We start from the raw sequence: 17,266 nt of genomic DNA on the forward strand, positions 1-17,266 counted from the left end.
CCTTGCGGTTTATGTACTGGGTACCCTGGTGCTCCGGTGCCAAGATAGGAATATGGGTTCCATCTATTGCCCCACCACAGTTAGGGAATCCCATTGCAGCAAAGCCATCCACTATGACCTGCACATTTCCCAGAGTCACTACCTTTCGTAGCAGCACCTCCGTGATTGCTTTGGCTACTTGCATCACAGCAGCCCCCACAGTAGATTTGCCCACTCCAAATTGATTCCCGACTGACCGGTAGCTGTCTGGCGTTGCAAGCTTCCACAGGGCTATCGCCACTCGCTTCTCAACTGTGAGGGCTGCTCTCATCTTGGTATTCTGGCGCTTCAGGGCAGGGGAAAGCAAGTCACAAAGTTCCATGAAAGTGCCCTTACGCATGCGAAAGTTTCTCAGCCACTGGGAATCGTCCCACACCTGCAACACTATGCGGTCCCACCAGTCTGTGCTTGTTTCCCGGGCCCAGAATCGGCGTTCAAAGCCTATAACCTGGCCCATTAACATCATAATCTCCAAAGCACCGGGGCCCGCGGTCTCAGAGAATTCTGTGTCCGTGTCCATGTCCTCATCACGCTGGTCGCTGCGCTGCAATCGCCGCCTCCTCCTCCTCCTCGCCTCTTTTTTCTGGTCCTGTGTAAGCATAAACTCCACGAGAAAGCGCGAGGTGTTTATAATGTTCAAGACTGCGTTCTGGAGCACAACGGGATCCATGCTTGATGCAGAATGGAGTCTGCAGAGTTCACTCAGGAAAAAAGGCGCGAAATGGTTGTCTGCCGTTGCTTTCAGGGAGGGAGGGGGAGGCTGTACCCAGAACTACCTGCGACAATGTTTTTTGCCCCATCATGCACTGGGGTCTCAACCCAGAATTCCAAGGGGGGTGGAGACTGCGGGAACTATGGGATAGCTATGTAAAAGCTACCCACAATGCAACGCTCTGGAAATCGATGCTACTATGGTAGCTTGGACGCACACCACCGAATTAATGGTGCCTAGTGTGGCCGAATACATTCGAATTTATAAAATCGGTTTCCTAAATTCGAATTATATAAATTCGAATTAATCCTGTAGTGTAGACATACCCTAAGTACACTGCCTTTTTAAGTAGATCAGCATGTTCAGACAGCCCCTGCTGCCAGCAAGCTCCCTCTGTCTTGAGCCCTGTCGTGTCTCCCCCCTGCTCTATGGAGATGGGGTAAGTGGGGGGCAGGAGCAGGGGGGATGGGGACATCCTGACATTAGCGCCCCCTCTTTCCCCCTCCCCCTTTGTACAGCAAGCAGGAGGCTCCTGGGAGCAGCTCCAAGGCAGAGGGCAGGAGCAGCACACCGCAGTGGTGGGTGGGATAGCTGACCTGCCCGGCAATTGATAGCCTGCTGGGAGGTTGCCGCACAGGGAACTTAGGGGAGCAGGGAGCTGATAGGTGGGCTGCCGGTCCACCCTGGTTCCAAGCCCCCACCATTAGCTCCAACGGGCTGCTCTTCCTACAAGCAGTGGACAAAGTAGGCAGCTGCCAAACAAAGTTATAAGGGAGCATTGCGCAGCTTTAAATGAGTATGTTCTCTAATAGATCAGCAACGAAACAACATTAACCGGGACGACTTTAAGTGAGGAGTTACTGTACTGATGATGTCACTACAGTAATTCTCAAAGAGTGAAATTCACTCAAGTGCAGAGGGCTCATGCAAGGACCTCCACACCATTATAGTAACCTACTGTTTCTCTATGTTTGTGCTTTGAGATTTCCCTCATTTTCTTCAAGTTGTAAAATAATGAAAGTTGATGAGTAGTTATGGCAAGAAATAGAATTAAACTTCTGGATACTAGGAGTAATTGAAAAACATTTGACACAGTATTTATTTTATATGGTCTAAGTGGTTTCCATTTTAGGAATGTTTCCTATGAAAAATACTTAGCCATACTTTGTTCGCAATGGGGTGGAATAAACTGCTGTTCATATAATACAGAAGTAGCTGAATGTCATAAAAGAAGCTAATTGTATGACATCCTTGTATTTTTAATTCCTCAGATACCCCAAACTTGGGCCAAAGCACCCCGAATCTAATTCTGCAGGAAATGATGTGTTTGCAAAATTCTCTGCTTTCATAAAGAACACAAGAAAAGATGCTAATGAAAGTAAGTACCTGCAATCTCTGCATCATTACCATTGATAACTGGAATGAGTTGGAGTTACATAATTACAGCATAAAGTTTTCCACTAACGTTTTGCACTAATGTTCAATCTAGAGTAACAAAACCTATCTGTATTTGCACTAAGGACTCATTCTAAGCAAAAGCTATCTATGGCTTTCCAGCACATGGAAGCTCTGGAAAGCTGCAGATCCTGATTCTAGAGGAGGGTAATCTGTTCAAGAGAAAGACCAACACCACATATGCACTATGGTGAAAGGAAGAATTAGTAGTTTGTTGTTTTTGTCAACAAACTTCCCCATATCACAATGGCTTGGCTGAACAGTACACCTCTACCCCGATATAATGCTGTCCTCGGGAGCCAAAAAATCTTACCGCGTTATAGGTGAAACCGCGTTATATTGAACTTGCTTTGATCCGCCGGAGTGCGCAACCCCCCCCCCCCCCCCCCCCCGGAGCACTGCTTTACCGCGTTATATCCGAATTCGTGTTATATCGGGTCACGTTATATCGGGGTAGAGGTGTATTTAAGGCCCTGATCCTGCAAATGCTTAACTTGCTGAAGGTGAGTAGTTCCACTGACTTCAATAAAACTACTCATGTCCAAAAAGCTAGGCATGTGCCTAAGAATTTGCAGGATCAGACCTATGAATGGAATACAAAAAAGCAAATGCTTTTTTCTTCAACTTTAAAAGAAGTGGTATAAATTTAATGAAATGAACATACTAAGTAAGTATATATAATGTGACGGGGCAAGGCCAGATGGCTATAGAAAAGTAGTGGGAGACAGATAAATTAGCCCCAGGCTAAACAAATCCCTGTTATCGGGATAAGTAAATGGCAGCTGCTCCAGGTCAATTAAGATCACTGGGGCCAATTAAGATCTTTCCAGAAGGCAGGGAGGATGCTAGGTTGATTGGGACACCTGAAGCCAATTAGGGGCTGGCTGAAACTAGTTAAAAGCCTCCCAGTTAGTCAGTTGGGTGCGTGTGTCAGGAGCTGTAGGAGGAAGCTGTGCTGTTGGAGGAACAAAGCAGGACAAACCATATCAGGCACAAGGAAGGAGGCCCCGAGGTAACGGTGAAGTAGATATTAAGAAAGTGGGGGCTGCTGTGGGGAAGTGGCCCAGGGAATTGTATACGTCCTATTTCCAAAAAGTCAGCTACCATAGCTGCTACTATTAGGGTCCCTGGGCTGGAGCCCGGAGTAGAGGGCGGGCCTAGGCTCCCCCCCTCCCCTCCCCGATTAATCACTAAGGCCTGGTCTACACTACGAGTTTAGGTCGACTTTAGCCGCGTTAAATCGAATTAAGCCTGGACACGTTCACACAACGAAGCCCTTTCTTTCGACTTAAAGGGCCCTTTAAACCGGTTTCTTTACACCACCTCTGACGAGTGGATTAGCGATAAAATCGGCCTTAGGGGGTCGGAATTGGGTTAGTGTGGACGGAATTCGACGTTATTGGCCTCCGGGAGCTATCCCACAGTGCTTCATTGTGACCGCTCTGGACAGCACTCTCAACTCAGATGCACTGGCCAGGTAGACAGGAAAAGCCCCGCGAACGTTTGAATTTCATTTCCTGTTTGCTCAGCGTGGAGAGCACAGGTGACCACGCAGAGCTCATCAGCACAGGTAACCGTGATGGAGTCCCAGGATCGCAAAAGACCTCCAGCCTGGACTGAACGGGAGGTACGGGATCTGCTCGCCATATGGGGAGATGAATCTGTGCTGGCCGAACTCCGAAGCAGTAAACGAAATGGCAAAATATTAGAAAAGGTCTCCAAGGCCATGAAGGACAGAGGCCATAACAGGGACGCACAGCAGTGCCGCGTGAAAATTAAGGAGCTAAGGCAAGCCTACCACAAATCCAGAGAAGCAAACGGAAGGTCCGGGGCTGAGCCGCAAACATGCCGCTTCTACGCGGAGCTGCATGCCGTTCTAGGGGGTGCAGCCACCACTACCCCAACCGTGTGCTATGAGTCCCTCACTGGAGAAAGACACAGGGAAGCGGGTTCGGGGGATGAGGAAGATGAGGATGGAGATAACATAGATAGCTCACAGCAGCAAGGAAGCGGAGAAACCGGTTTCCCCAACAGCCAGGATATGTTTATCACCCTGGACCTGGAACCAGTAACCCCCGACCTCACCCAAGACCCTGTGGGCACACAGGGGACCTCTGGTGAGTGTACCTTTGTAAATATTACACATGGTTTAAAAGCAAGCGTGTTTAATGATTAATGATTAATTTGCCCTGGCAATCGCGGCCAGTACAGCTACTGGAAAAGTCTGTTAACGTGTATGGGGATGGAGCGGAAATCCTCCAGGGACATCTCCAGAAAGCTCTCCTTCATGTACTCCCAAAGCCTTTGCAAAAGGTTTCTGGGGAGGGCTGCCTTATCCCGTCCGCCATGGTAGGACACTTTACCACGCCAGGCCAGTAGCACGTAGTCTGGAATCATTGCATAACAAAGCATGGCAGCGTATGGTCCCGGTGTTTGCTGGCATGCAGACAACATCCATTCCTTATCGCTCTTTGTTATCCTCAGGAGAGTGATATCATTCACGGTCACCTGGTTGAAATGGGGCGATATTATTAAGGGGACATTCAGAGGTGCCCCTTCCTGCTCTGCTGAACAGAAATATTCCCCGCTGTTAACCACGCGGTGGGGGGGAGGGGTGAAGTGACCATCCCAGAGAATTGGATGTGTGGGGGAGGGGAGTTAGTTGGGTTTGTGCTGCATGTTAACCCTGAAACCGCAGCCCCTCCTTTTACATTGCAAACCCATTTTAAATGGCCAACCCAACGGGTGCTTGGTATGGTTAATGAGAGCAGTACTGTTTTAAACCATCCCCACTTGTTAACAAGGTTAAAAAAGCCAAAAGACTGTGTCTTACCATGGCTGCCTGCAAGCTGAAATCTGTGGCCTGGCACTGCGTGAGTGATCTCTCACACCAAACCTGCAGGCTCTCAATATAAGAGGAAAAATGCGACCTTGTAACGAAAGCACATGTGCTGTGTGATGTGAACAGCAAAATCTAACGTGAAAGAGTGTACCCATTGTTCTCTAAAATGTATCTTTTTTAACCACCTCTCCCTTCTCCTCCACCAGCTGCAAATGTTTCTCCTTCACAGAGGCTAGTGAATATTCGAAAGCGGAAGCGAAGGACGCGTGAGGAAATGTTCACTGAACTACAGACTGCCTCCCACGCTGACAGAGCACAGCAGAATGCGTGGAGGCAGTCAGTTACTGATTTTAGAAAAGCCCAATATGAGCGAGAGGAGAGGTGGCGTGCTGAATCGCTGGCTGAAGAGCAGAGGTTGCGTGCTGAATCGCGGGCTGAAGAGGAGAAGTGGCGTCAGCTTGTAAACAGAAAGCAAGAGTCGATGCTCCGGCTGCTGAAGCATCAAACTGATATGCTCCTGCGTATGGTTGAGCTGCAGGAAAGGCAGCAGGAGCAGAGACCGCCGCTACAGCCCCTCTGTAACCAACAGCCCTCCTCCCCAAGTCCCATTGCCTCCTCACCCAGACGCCCAAGAACACGGTGGGGGGGCCTCCGGCCACCCAGTCACTCCACCCTAGATGATTTCCAGAGCAATAAGTTTTAAAGTGCAGTGTGTCCTTTTCCTTCCCTCCTCCCCCACCCATCCCGGGCTACCTTTGCAATTATCCCCCTAGTTGTGTGCTGAATTAATAAAGAATGCATGAATGTGAAGTAACAATGACTTTATTGCCTCTGCAAGTGGTGCTTGAAGGGGGGAGGGTAGGGGAGGGTGGGGTGTTTGGTTTACAGGGAAGTAGAGTTAACCGGGTGGGTGGGGGGGCGGAGATTTCATCAAGGAGAAACAAACAGAAGTTTCACACCGTAGCCTGGCCAGTCACAAAACTAGTTTTCAAAGCTTCTCTGATGCGCACTGCGCCCTGCTGTGCTGCTCTAACCAACCTGGTGTCTGGCTGCGCGTAATCAGCGGCCAGGCGATTTGCCTCTACCTCTCACCCTGCCATAAATGTCTCCCCCTTACTCTCACAGATATTGTGGAGCGCACAGCAAGCAGCAATAACAATGGGGATATTCTTTTCGCTAAGGTCTGAGCGAGTCAGTAAGCTGCGCCAGCGCGCTTTTAAACGCCCAAATGCACATTCCACCACCATTCGGCACTTGCTCAGCCTGTAGTTGAACAGGTCCTGACTCCTGTCCAGGCTGCCTGTGTACGGCTTCATGAGCCATGGCATTAAGGGGTAGGCTGGGTCCCCAAGGATCACGATAGGCATTTCAACATCCCCAACGGTTATTTTCTGGTCCGGGAAGAAAGTCCCTTCCTCCAGCTTTCGAAACAGAACAGAGTGCCTGAAGACGCGAGCATCATGTACCCTTCCCGGCCAGCCCACGTTGATGTCGGTGAAACGTCCCTTGTGATCCACCAGGGCTTGCAGCAGCATTGAAAAGTACCCCTTGCGGTTTATGTACTCGGTGGCTTGGTGCGCCGGTGCCAAGATAGGGATATGGGTTCCGTCTATCGCCCCACCACAGTTTGGGAATCCCATTGCAGCAAAGCCATCCACTATGTCCTGCACGTTTCCCAGAGTCACTACCCTTGATATCACCAGGTCTCTCATTGCCCTGGCAACTTGGATCACAGCAGCCCCCACAGTAGATTTGCCCACTCCAAATTGATTCCCGACTGACCGGTAGCTGTCTGGCGTTGCAAGCTTCCACAGGGCTATCGCCACTCGCTTCTCAACTGTGAGGGCTGCTCTCATCCTGGTATTCTGGCGCTTCAGGGCAGGGGAAAGCAAGTCACAAAGTTCCATGAAAGTGCCCTTACGCATGCGAAAGTTTCGCAGCCACTGGGCATCGTCCCAGACCTGCAACACGATGCGGTCCCACCAGTCTGTGCTTGTTTCCCGGGCCCAGAATCGGCGTTCCACGGCATGAACCTGCCCCAGTAACACCATGATTTCCACATTGCTGGGGCCTGTGCCTTGTGAGAGGTCTAGGTCCATGTCCATTTCCTCATCACTGTCGTCGCCGCGCTGCAATCGCCTCCTCCTCGGCTGGTCCCGGTTTTGCTTTGGCATGTCCTGGCTCTGCATATACTCCAGGACAATGCGCGTGGTGTTCATAGTGCTCATAATTGCCGCGGTCATCTGAGCGGGCTCCATGATCCCAGTGATAGCTATGGCGTCTGGTCTGAAAAAAGGCGTGAAACTAGTATCTGAAAGACCAGGGGAAGGAGGGAGGGAAGGAGGGAGGGAGGGGCGAGTGACGACATGGCGTACAGGTACAGGGAATTAAAATCAAGAAAGGTGGCTGTGTATCAGGGAGAAATACAAACAACTGTCACACAGAATGCCCCCAGAGATTGAACTCCTAAGCCTGGGTTTAGCGGGCCATTGATTTGACGGAGGGAGGGGGGAAGGAAATGAATACAGAACAAATCTATTTTTTACATCTTAAGACGACAGTGCAGCATGACTGATAGCCCTCGGCATTTTCTGGGTGCTTGGCAGCAAATACTGCGCGCTTACCAGTATGATGATGACGGATACCAATCATAATATACTATTTATTGCCAAAAGGCAAGGGGTTGCTGCTGTGTAGCAATGTAGCCCCACGTGTGCCAGCCATATGTCTGCCAGCACCCAGATCGCCCTCGGCCTCTTCTGGGTGCTCAGCAGACAATACTTGGCAGAAAATAATATACTATGACTGATATCCATGATTGTCCGACGAGGACGGTTACCAGTCGTAATAAACCATCTACTGCCAAAAGGCAAGGGGCTGGTGCAATGCAGCCCTACGGCTGCCAGCCCCACAGCTACCAGCATCCCGATCGCCGATGAAGGCTACCAATCATGCTGCACCGTCTACCGCCAAAAGGCAGTTAGCTGCTGCTGCTGTGTAGCAATGCAGTCCCACGTCTGCCGGCACCCGGAAGACATATGGTGACGGTGAGCTGAGCTGAGCGGGCTCCATGCTTGCCGTGGTATGTTGTCTGCACAGGTAACCCAGGTAAAAAGGCGCGAATCTATTGTCTGCCGTTGCTGTGATGGAGGGGGAGGGGCCTGACGCAATGTACCCAGAACCCCCCGCGGCACTGTTTTGCATCATTCGGGCATTGCGATCTCAACCCATAATTCCAATGGGCGCCGGAGACTGCGGGAACTGTGGGATAGCTACCCATACTGCAATGCGCCGGAAGTCGACGCTAGCCTCGGTACTGTGGACGCGGTCCGCCGACTTCATGCACTTAGAGCATTTTATGTGGGGACACACACAATCGGCTGCATACAACCGGTTTCTATAAAACCGGCTTCTATAAATTCGACCTAATTTTGTAGTGTAGACATACCCTAAGACTGGGAGACAACAGAGACTGTGTGAGGGAAGGTAGCTTCTTCTCACCTCCCTTGCTGGCTTATGCTGAAAATGGCTCAGTAGGCTGTGACCCTTGCCCCTAGAGAGAGAAGGGCTATGTGGAGGGTCACAGTGAGTCTCTGAGGCTAGCGAAATCTGCCAGGAAGCGCGGGACCCACTGAGACAAGGACAGAGCTTTGTCACAATAAGTATAATATAGTCTAATTTTTTTGACAGTGAAATTGAAATACCTAAGAGAATTAATTTGGAATAGTACTATTTGTGTAGTAATGACTTTTCTAGGCTTTCTCTGAAGCAATTTGACTAGCTCCAAAATGTGGGAATTTTTATGCCAATGCAATTTTTTAAAATCAAATAATTAAAATTTATTCTAAGACTATGGAATTATGGTACATATTTCTGCAAATGGTCATCATGTTTCCTGTCCTAGAGGTAGATGAGAATTTGACAGAAATTCCTCACTCTCTGGACCAGCCATTTACATTCACTGTGTGTGAAATCCCCTCCCCTCCCCCTTCACAAAGCTGAAATCAATAAGCTTTAAGTGGGAAACCAAGCAAGGGTTGGAATTCACCTTTCTCAGCCTACCAGCATGCTGAGGGGCTACATTGCCACATCCATAATTCAGAGCTCCTGTTTATCCAGCCACTGCATTCATATAAGCAAGGATCCAATGGCTGAACCTTTCCTCAACACCTCCCTTCTTGTGTCAGGTGGTGAGGAACCCACCACCCACCATCTGGGGCACACACACAGTGTGAAGGTGCCCGCTACCATCTCTCTGTTGCTCTGAGCTGTTAGCCAATATTCAGGGCCTTGCTGGATTGTTTCTGTTGGGAGAAAAAATGGGTGATACAAAGCAGGTATCTCTTTGGTGCAATTCTGTTTATTTACACAGAATGTACACAGAGTCCTGTTTCCCTGAACACAATAGAAACAACCAACAACATCAGGCAGTTTCCTTGCTTACAATTTCGAAGTCTCCCTCTCTAATCAGTTCTGTGCCCCAAAGAGCTCTGTTTTTGCTCCTTCTCAGGGCCATGCTTCTCTCTGCTGTCCCCTGGCTTTCTCCAAGCATTTCTGCCTTTGACATACACACAGCTACAAACAATCCCCTAACTCCTGCATTTGAAATCATAGAACCCCTAAAAGCACAAGTCTTAGCTTCCGATCAGGCCTTGCCATGTGTCCCATTGCCTTGAACTGTGGCTTCTGTTGTTTTCAGCTATATAACTGCATAAAGGGGCTTAGTTGCTCTGTCTGAAAGAGAGGTGCTTAGCATACCCCATTAGCTTTATCTAGACCTGTGATTGTCTGTGCCTCAAAGATCCACTTGATGTCAGCCATTAACACCTTCCAGTATAACCACCTCTATCCTTAATGTCCTGGTATCCTGACATGGGGGCTTGAGTGGTGTGGAATGTTTCGTACTTGAACCTGTCCCTCTGCACTTAGGGAATTTTCGCCTTTCCTTAGAGCTGGTCGAAAAGTGTTTTTTTGTTTTTCCCCCCTCACAGGAAAATTATGATCTTTCAGCAAAAATTAAAATACCAAAATAATTGGGACAAAAACTGAAATTGGGCTAAAAACTGAAAGAGAACAGTTTTTGGAAATGCTGCCCTAGTGCTTCATAAGTTTTGTATTTCAGGTGCTTCATGACCCCTTTCTCCTTTATAGGCTGGGCTTCGTGGTCAGACTACATCTCCCTTGATGGACTGTGGTCTTCCCTCCTGGAATTCATGTGAACTCTTGCCCATATTCTGTTATTGGAGAAGTAGTCTGCCTGGGTAGCCTGGCTCATAGAGGCGAATGGAGACATGAGTCAACAAAAGGTATGTCTACACTGCAATTAAAAACCCACCCCAAATCAGCTGGCCCATGCCAGCTGATTTGGGCTCGAGGGGCTCAGGCTAAGGAGCTGTTTAATTGTGATGTAGACATTTGGGCTCCATCTGGAGCCCAAGATGAACGGTCTGAGAGCTGCAGCCCGAGCCCGAACACGTACACAGCAATTAAACAGCCCATTAGCCCCAGTCCCACAAGCCTGAGTCAGCTGGCAAGGGTCAGCCATGGGTTTTTAATTGCAGTGCAGACATATACCCTAAATTACAGCTCTTCGGAGGCACCATGGCAGCATTTCCAAATCAAAATCTTGGGTTTTGGCTGAAATATTTAGATAGCTCAGTGGTTTGAGCATTAGCCTGCTAAACCCAGCGTTGAGAGTTCAATCCTTGAGGGGGCCACTTAGGGATCTGGGGCAAAATCAGTACTTGGTCCTGCTAGTGAGGGCAGGGGGCTGGACTCGATGACCTTTCAGGATCCCTTCCAGTTCTATGAGATAGGTATATCTCCACTAGCACTTTTGCTATTCCCTTATTACATTAACACTTAGCAAGCTCAGTAAAGGATCAGGGCCCCATTGTGCTGGAGAGGGTACAGATACGGCAGCTGTACTTAACAAACATTATATCCCAGAGAGCTCTATGGACAGGTACACACTTAAAACTTTTGCCTCCAGAGTATTACCGGTTATGGGGGAGGTGATTTTTTAATGACATTTCTATCCCTTGTGTAGATGCAGTTAAACCAGCATAAAAGTGCTTTTACTGATGGAGCTTATTTTGCTTGAGGAACCAGCGTGAGCTATACCAGAAAAAGCACTCTTCTGCCAACAGAAGCTGCATTTACAGTAGGCTGTAAATGCTATACTGGCAAACCTTTTCTGGTGTAGACTAGGCCTACATTTCAGATAGGATTAATGGCAGAAACGGATAAACGATGTGTATGGTTTCAGAGAATGGGGTAATAATAAACTGAACAGATTAGGAAAAAAAACAGAAGTCACAGCTCACCTGTTGCCTAACTAACTAATGTCAGATGGAAATGATTTATAACCATCCTAGCACAGGTAGTTCTCAGGAGGGATTTGAATTAGAATAAGGGAATATGACAAGAGTTTTTCCTATGCATTGAGGTTGGCATGGGAGAACTTCCATGTGAGTGGGCTTAGTGTTTGGAAATATCCGATCTCCTGGGTTTCTTCTACTTTTAGAGTGAACTCAGTTCACTTTTCTCTAATCTCTATTTTTCTGACTCTAGATTTGGAAAAATCCTTACTTAAGGCTCTAAGGAGGCTGGATAACTATTTAAATACCCCCTTGCCTGATGAAATTGATGCCTATAGCACTGAAGACATCACTGTTTCCAGCAGGAAATTCCTGGATGGAGATGAGCTCACTTTAGCAGACTGCAACCTCTTACCAAAGCTCCACATCATTAAGGTTTGGATTTTCTCTTCTATGATGTGCAAAGACTGGCAACACTGATGCACAAGTGCATTTAAAAATGACAAAAAAAATACCACATCTTTACTGAAACAGACACACAAATGCTATCTCAACCCAGGGTGAGAATGTGAGTCAGAGTAAAATTTAGTCTAGCATGTCTAATATCCTTTGGGGTTACTCAAACAACAGCATAATGCCCTAATTCCATTTTTTTATCTGACAATATAATTCCTAATGTCTAGATTCCACACTCCTTGTTAGATGACCTAGCTAAAAATAAATACTTTAGCTAAGAGTGCTGCTGCTAGCAGATAGATGCTCTGCAGCCTCTCACATTAGGCAGCAGTGGAGGCTATTATTGATTCCAGGATAGCATTACTGCCTTGGCTACAGTCACATTGTTATGGCCATCGCCGAGGTCCTCCTTGTAGCTGGGCACAAGGGGCTGAATGCACAAAAGGAGTTAGGAGCCTAAGTCCTTGTTTTGTGTGTCTTAGTTCCAGTTTTGGGACCACTGTGTGATCATAAAACTCTCGCTGAAACCTGTAAGTGCCTAATCTCACTCGATGTCTAGGTTTTTGCAGTAAAAGTTCCTTAGGCACCTACGTTTCTGCCTCTAAGCATGCACCCTGTTGCCTCCTTGTGGGCATCTGGATGCCTAGCTTCTGCCTAAGCCCCAGAGTGATTCACAAACCAGGGGAAGTCATATGTTTGGTTGTTTAACTCACCTGTGGGGCCTGAAAAGGTACATGTGCTCACTCGCTCTCTCGCTTTCACTCTAAGAGGCATTTGGACCAGAGAAAGTACACGCATGATCATGACTCTGTAGCCTGGTGGTTAGCACACTTACTGAGGATATGGGAGACCTAGGATCTGGCCCCCCTGCTCCAATGAGTCTTTCATTATTTATCCACCGTGCAACAGCTTAAGTAGGCGAGATTGAGGGACTCTCTACATCAGAATATTTCATAGCCTGATGGTTGGAGCACTCTCCTGAGAGGTAGCAGATCCCTGTTCAAATCCCTTTTCCCCCTGAGGTGAGGCAGGGGTCTCCCTTATCCCAAGTGAGTACCCTAACCATTGGGCTAAAAGTTATGAGGGAGGTCCTCCTCTGCCCCCACCCCTGACTCATGCCTTTTGTGCATTCAGGCCCAGGCTGCTTTATTGGACACAACTGCTGGATCCCAACTGCTTCCTAGTCTACTGGGTCAGAGCAGCATCCAGCCTCTCTGGCAGACTCCTAGGGTACAGAGTACGTGTCTAGTACCTCTTCTTGGGCTGTGGAACCCTGAGGTCCAATGGCCCTAGGCCCAAGACCAGTGCTGATCCCCCAAGTCTCCCCAATAGCTATGCACCCCCTCATAAAACAAAATGAAATCCATCAGACGCCAGACAGATTCCCCCAACTCTCACACACATAATGACATTCTGGCCTTACATGCCTTCCTAAGTCTGCCCGGTTCCCTGAGGTGGGGACTGCGCCCACCCAATTGCCATATATGGACTGATTCTGAATATTTTTCTCTTTCATTATTCCCTCATAAATTTGGGGCTGAAATTTGACGTGTGAGTTCTTCGGTACTTCTCACAGGCAATGAACTCTCTCTGTAGTGCCCTCTCCTGTCAATGCCTAAGCCCATGCAGGTTGACTGCTGTGTCAGGTAGCAGGACCCAGAGGTGCAGGAGCTGTGCTTTTACCTGAGCAGGCAAAGTCTTTCAGTGAGGGGGAAGGTACAGTTGACACATCATTTGTGAGTACGCAAGTGCATTTTTTATTCAAAATTTGCTTCCATCTTAGTTTTAGATCACCTCTGGTAGGGTATATTCCTCTAATATCTTTTATCTCAAGTTTCAGTATGTGAAGTAAGTATTAATTAAAACTGGCATGTGTCACAAGTTGTATATGTTCCAAATAAGCTCTTTGCCTTAAAATATCAACCAAACATCTATTAAAAGATTTCTGTTCATGGTCGGTGGGCTTTTGAAATCCACCTACGGAATTTGGGTATGCAGTTAGAAATGAATGGGAATTGGGCAACCAAAGTCCTTAGGCAGCTTTGAAAATCTCAGTTATTTGGTTTTGTAAAGTCTTTTCACCCCAAAACCTACATTTTTTAGCTTAAACTACTTGACAGTCCCTCTCTAAGGCTTGGTCTACACTAGGGGGGGATCGATCTAAGTAACACAACTTCAGCTACGTAAATAATGTAGCTGAAACCACGGTAAGTTGATCTAAGTACGTTGACATCTTCACCGTGGTGAGTCGATTGCTGCCGCTCCCCTGTCGACTCGGCCTGTGCCTCTCGCAGCGGTGGAGTACAGGAGACGACATGAGAGCGCTCGGGGGTTGATTTATTGTGTCTAGACTAGACACAATAAATCGATCCCCGCTGGATCGATCGTTGCCTGCCGATCCAGCGGGTAGTGTAGACATACCCTAACTAACCAGCCTCCCCACGTCTGTTATCTTTCTCCTCTGTCTTTTTTTTCAAAATTTAAAACATCAAAAATGGATTGCTAAGACAGAAGAATTGAAGAAACCTATTGATTACAAGCATTGTGTGCACTTTGTTTACACAGCTCATGCCTCTAGCAATCTTTTTTTTTCTTTATTTTTTTAAGGTTGTTGCAAAAAAATATAAGAATTTTGAGTTTCCACCTGAAATGACTGGGATCTGGAGATATTTGAACAGTGCTTATGCTAGAGATGAATTCACAAATACTTGTCCTGCCGATCGAGAAATTGAGTTTGCATATTTGGATGTTGCAAAGAGAATGAAGTGATGGATTAAAAGATATCTCTATTCTACATTTCTTCAGAGAGCTGGATGGGAACAAACCAAGATAAAAACAGTGTACATTATGCAGCATAATTTTAAATTCTGTGACTGGCCAATCCTTTTCTTTTCTTGCATTATATTAAGCTCACTCTTAAATTATATGTATGTATATCTGCTTGTGTGTGTCTACACATGCGTGCGCACACACACACACGTGTGTTACACATTCTGTGTTAAAGGTATCAGATCAAAATTCAAACATTTGTTGAAATTACAGTAATGGGCTAGGCACACAATTATTATAATGTGGCTGGTTACTCATGGTAAAAATACTTAATTTTGAGAGTAATATTCCCTACTTCTTAAACATCTAGCGTGCTTATTGCTGCCCCTAATTTCTCAGTTTATTTCAGCGCTATTGTCAAAACTGACAGTTGACCTAGAGATTTGTCTGAGAGGCAGAGGAACATTTTTCTCTCAAGATGTACCTAACAGAAAGTATCTGTGACCTTCTGGGCTGCATAAATCTTGGAAGACAGCACTATTGCTGTTGGCTGCACACCAGGCTGGTTTATCCAGGTGAAAGATCTGGTTTGATGTGGAACCAACTCCCCCTTTCAAAAGCAACAACTCTATATGCCAGGGAGCTGTGGATCAGTTCAACAAAAACCCTGTTTCCCACACTGCACAAGTCCCTATTCTGTATATGTCTAGCCCTCATCTCTCTAAGATCTGCACAACCCATGGGACTTCCTCCTGCCCTAGAAGTGGAGAGGAATAAATATTGCAGCTGACCTGTGAACTATGCAATAAAGTTACTTGGTATAAGTGAAAAGAGAGGGGTCCTGCCCCCTGCACTGGGAGAGGAAATGGAAAACCTCCCTGCCCCGATTACTGAACTGAGGCCCCCTCCTCGACTCCTACTTGGTATTGGAAAGTAATGAATATGGGGGCAGGAGGGCTATTTAGGAGGTAGCCCTTTCCTTCTTCCTGACTGAACTCCAGAATGTGCTGTACAACCAGTACCAGTGAGAATACCCCATTCCCTTGGAACAGGGAACATACCATCGGAGGTCTATGGAACATGATTGGGCTACTGCCACAGAGGCTGCTTTCTGCTGGTACAGCCCTCAGAGGCACAACCTGTGCAAACCACAGCCCCTGCACTTGCCTGGGAGCAAGAGCTCCAGCCCAGCTACCAAAGCTGTGTTACCCCTATGGTCACCAGGGAGTCAGTCTCTGATGCTTTTGCACAATATATTTTTGATAGGGTTATGTGCATCTAAAGATGCAGGAGATCCATGCATACTAGATAGATATGAAATAGATCAAAGTGTCTACTATAATAGCTACGTTAAAAAAAAACAAAAAACACCCTCTATTTTAGAATAGACAACCTATTCCATATCAAGCAGACATCTACTTTTCTTACAAGTTGTACTTGATTGTATATTTCCAGTTTTCAGGTATACTTTGTCTGCACTGTTTAATTATAAAAATACTCACTTCTGATGCATATCTTGTATCTCAGTTATTTTTAAACAGTGTTAAATATTGAATTTTTATTTTGTTTTCTTTAGAGAAAACAGACACTTAAACCTGTTTTGCAGTACAGAACTTAAATATTGGGGTTGATAGCTGAGCAATCACTCACCAAATGTTACTAACTGCTGCTTTGTATTTTCCAACATACATATATATATATTCTATATAATCTTTTCATATGCCTTACAAATTTGAACAGAAAATACACAAATTGATAAGTAAATTGAATATCCTGTGTTTATTTCAGTGCCAGTTTCCTGACTACCTGCAGTCTATCATTAGCTGGGATTTTGAGAGAGAGAGATGAAATTAACAAAACCTTGATTTGTCTTTAAGAACTGGAAGAACATTTTAGGCCCCGTCCTGCAATCAGTCCCACACGGGTGCAAGGATCTGCACACACAGACCTGATTTCAGGATTCAATCCCCAGTCTTGCTGCTCAGAAGTGTGTGTGTGTGTGGCTTATTGCTGATTCAACTGATAATGGTTTACTGTGTTAGCTACATTTTTTAATTCAATAAAGACTATCAGCTATTATCCACCTTTAATCAATATGAAATTCAACATTACTATGTAATACGGTCTGTTATATGTGCTTTACTTTTTTTTTTTTTTGCCTTTAGGTCAACTGGGGCCCTCACTTAGGCACAAACCACCCTCAAGTTTGTGCCCTGTGCTCTTCTGAGCCTGCAGTCTCATTCCTTTCAGCCAAAGGGGGCATACCCTGGATATGTAGAAAGTAATATATATATATTTAAAATCCTACATCATTCTGGATAGTTTGCTGAGATGGAGGGGCTTTGTCCCTGGATAAGACTGAAATCTGTTTTTTGTTATTCCCATGCTCCTCTTCCATCCAGCTGGAGGAAGAGGTTTATGGCCCCAATCCTACACTTCATTTCTCCTGGGTGGAGTAAATTGCAGGATTGGGGCCAACCTCAGCCTCATATATAGTGCTACTGAAAGAACAGAATACAACCGGGAGTTAAAGATTTCAGGAAATATAGTTAGATGATAGTATAAGCAGGGATGGTCAAAAAGTGTAGAAAACTGAAAATTTTTCATAATTTTTTGTGAAACATTTTCATTTAAATTTTAACAAAGATTTATATTATATAATGATGGTCAAAA

General features: G+C 46.4%; 1 protein-coding gene across 1 annotated transcript in view; it reads left to right on the forward strand.

Moving 5' to 3' along the window:
- The window catches only part of CLIC6 (chloride intracellular channel 6), a 53,870-nt gene extending 39,277 nt beyond the window's left edge, over nucleotides 1–14,593 (forward strand). Inside the window, exons 4-6 of the mRNA XM_065414120.1 lie at nucleotides 2,023–2,129; nucleotides 11,622–11,803; nucleotides 14,432–14,593. Of these exons, the coding sequence (XP_065270192.1) occupies nucleotides 2,023–2,129; nucleotides 11,622–11,803; nucleotides 14,432–14,593 (451 nt within the window). The remainder of the gene's footprint in view (nucleotides 1–2,022; nucleotides 2,130–11,621; nucleotides 11,804–14,431) is intronic.
- The last annotated feature ends 2,673 nt before the right edge of the window (nucleotides 14,594–17,266 follow it).

Source organism: Emys orbicularis, chromosome 1 (assembly GCF_028017835.1).
Source record: "Emys orbicularis isolate rEmyOrb1 chromosome 1, rEmyOrb1.hap1, whole genome shotgun sequence".
NCBI lineage: Eukaryota > Metazoa > Chordata > Testudines > Emydidae > Emys > Emys orbicularis.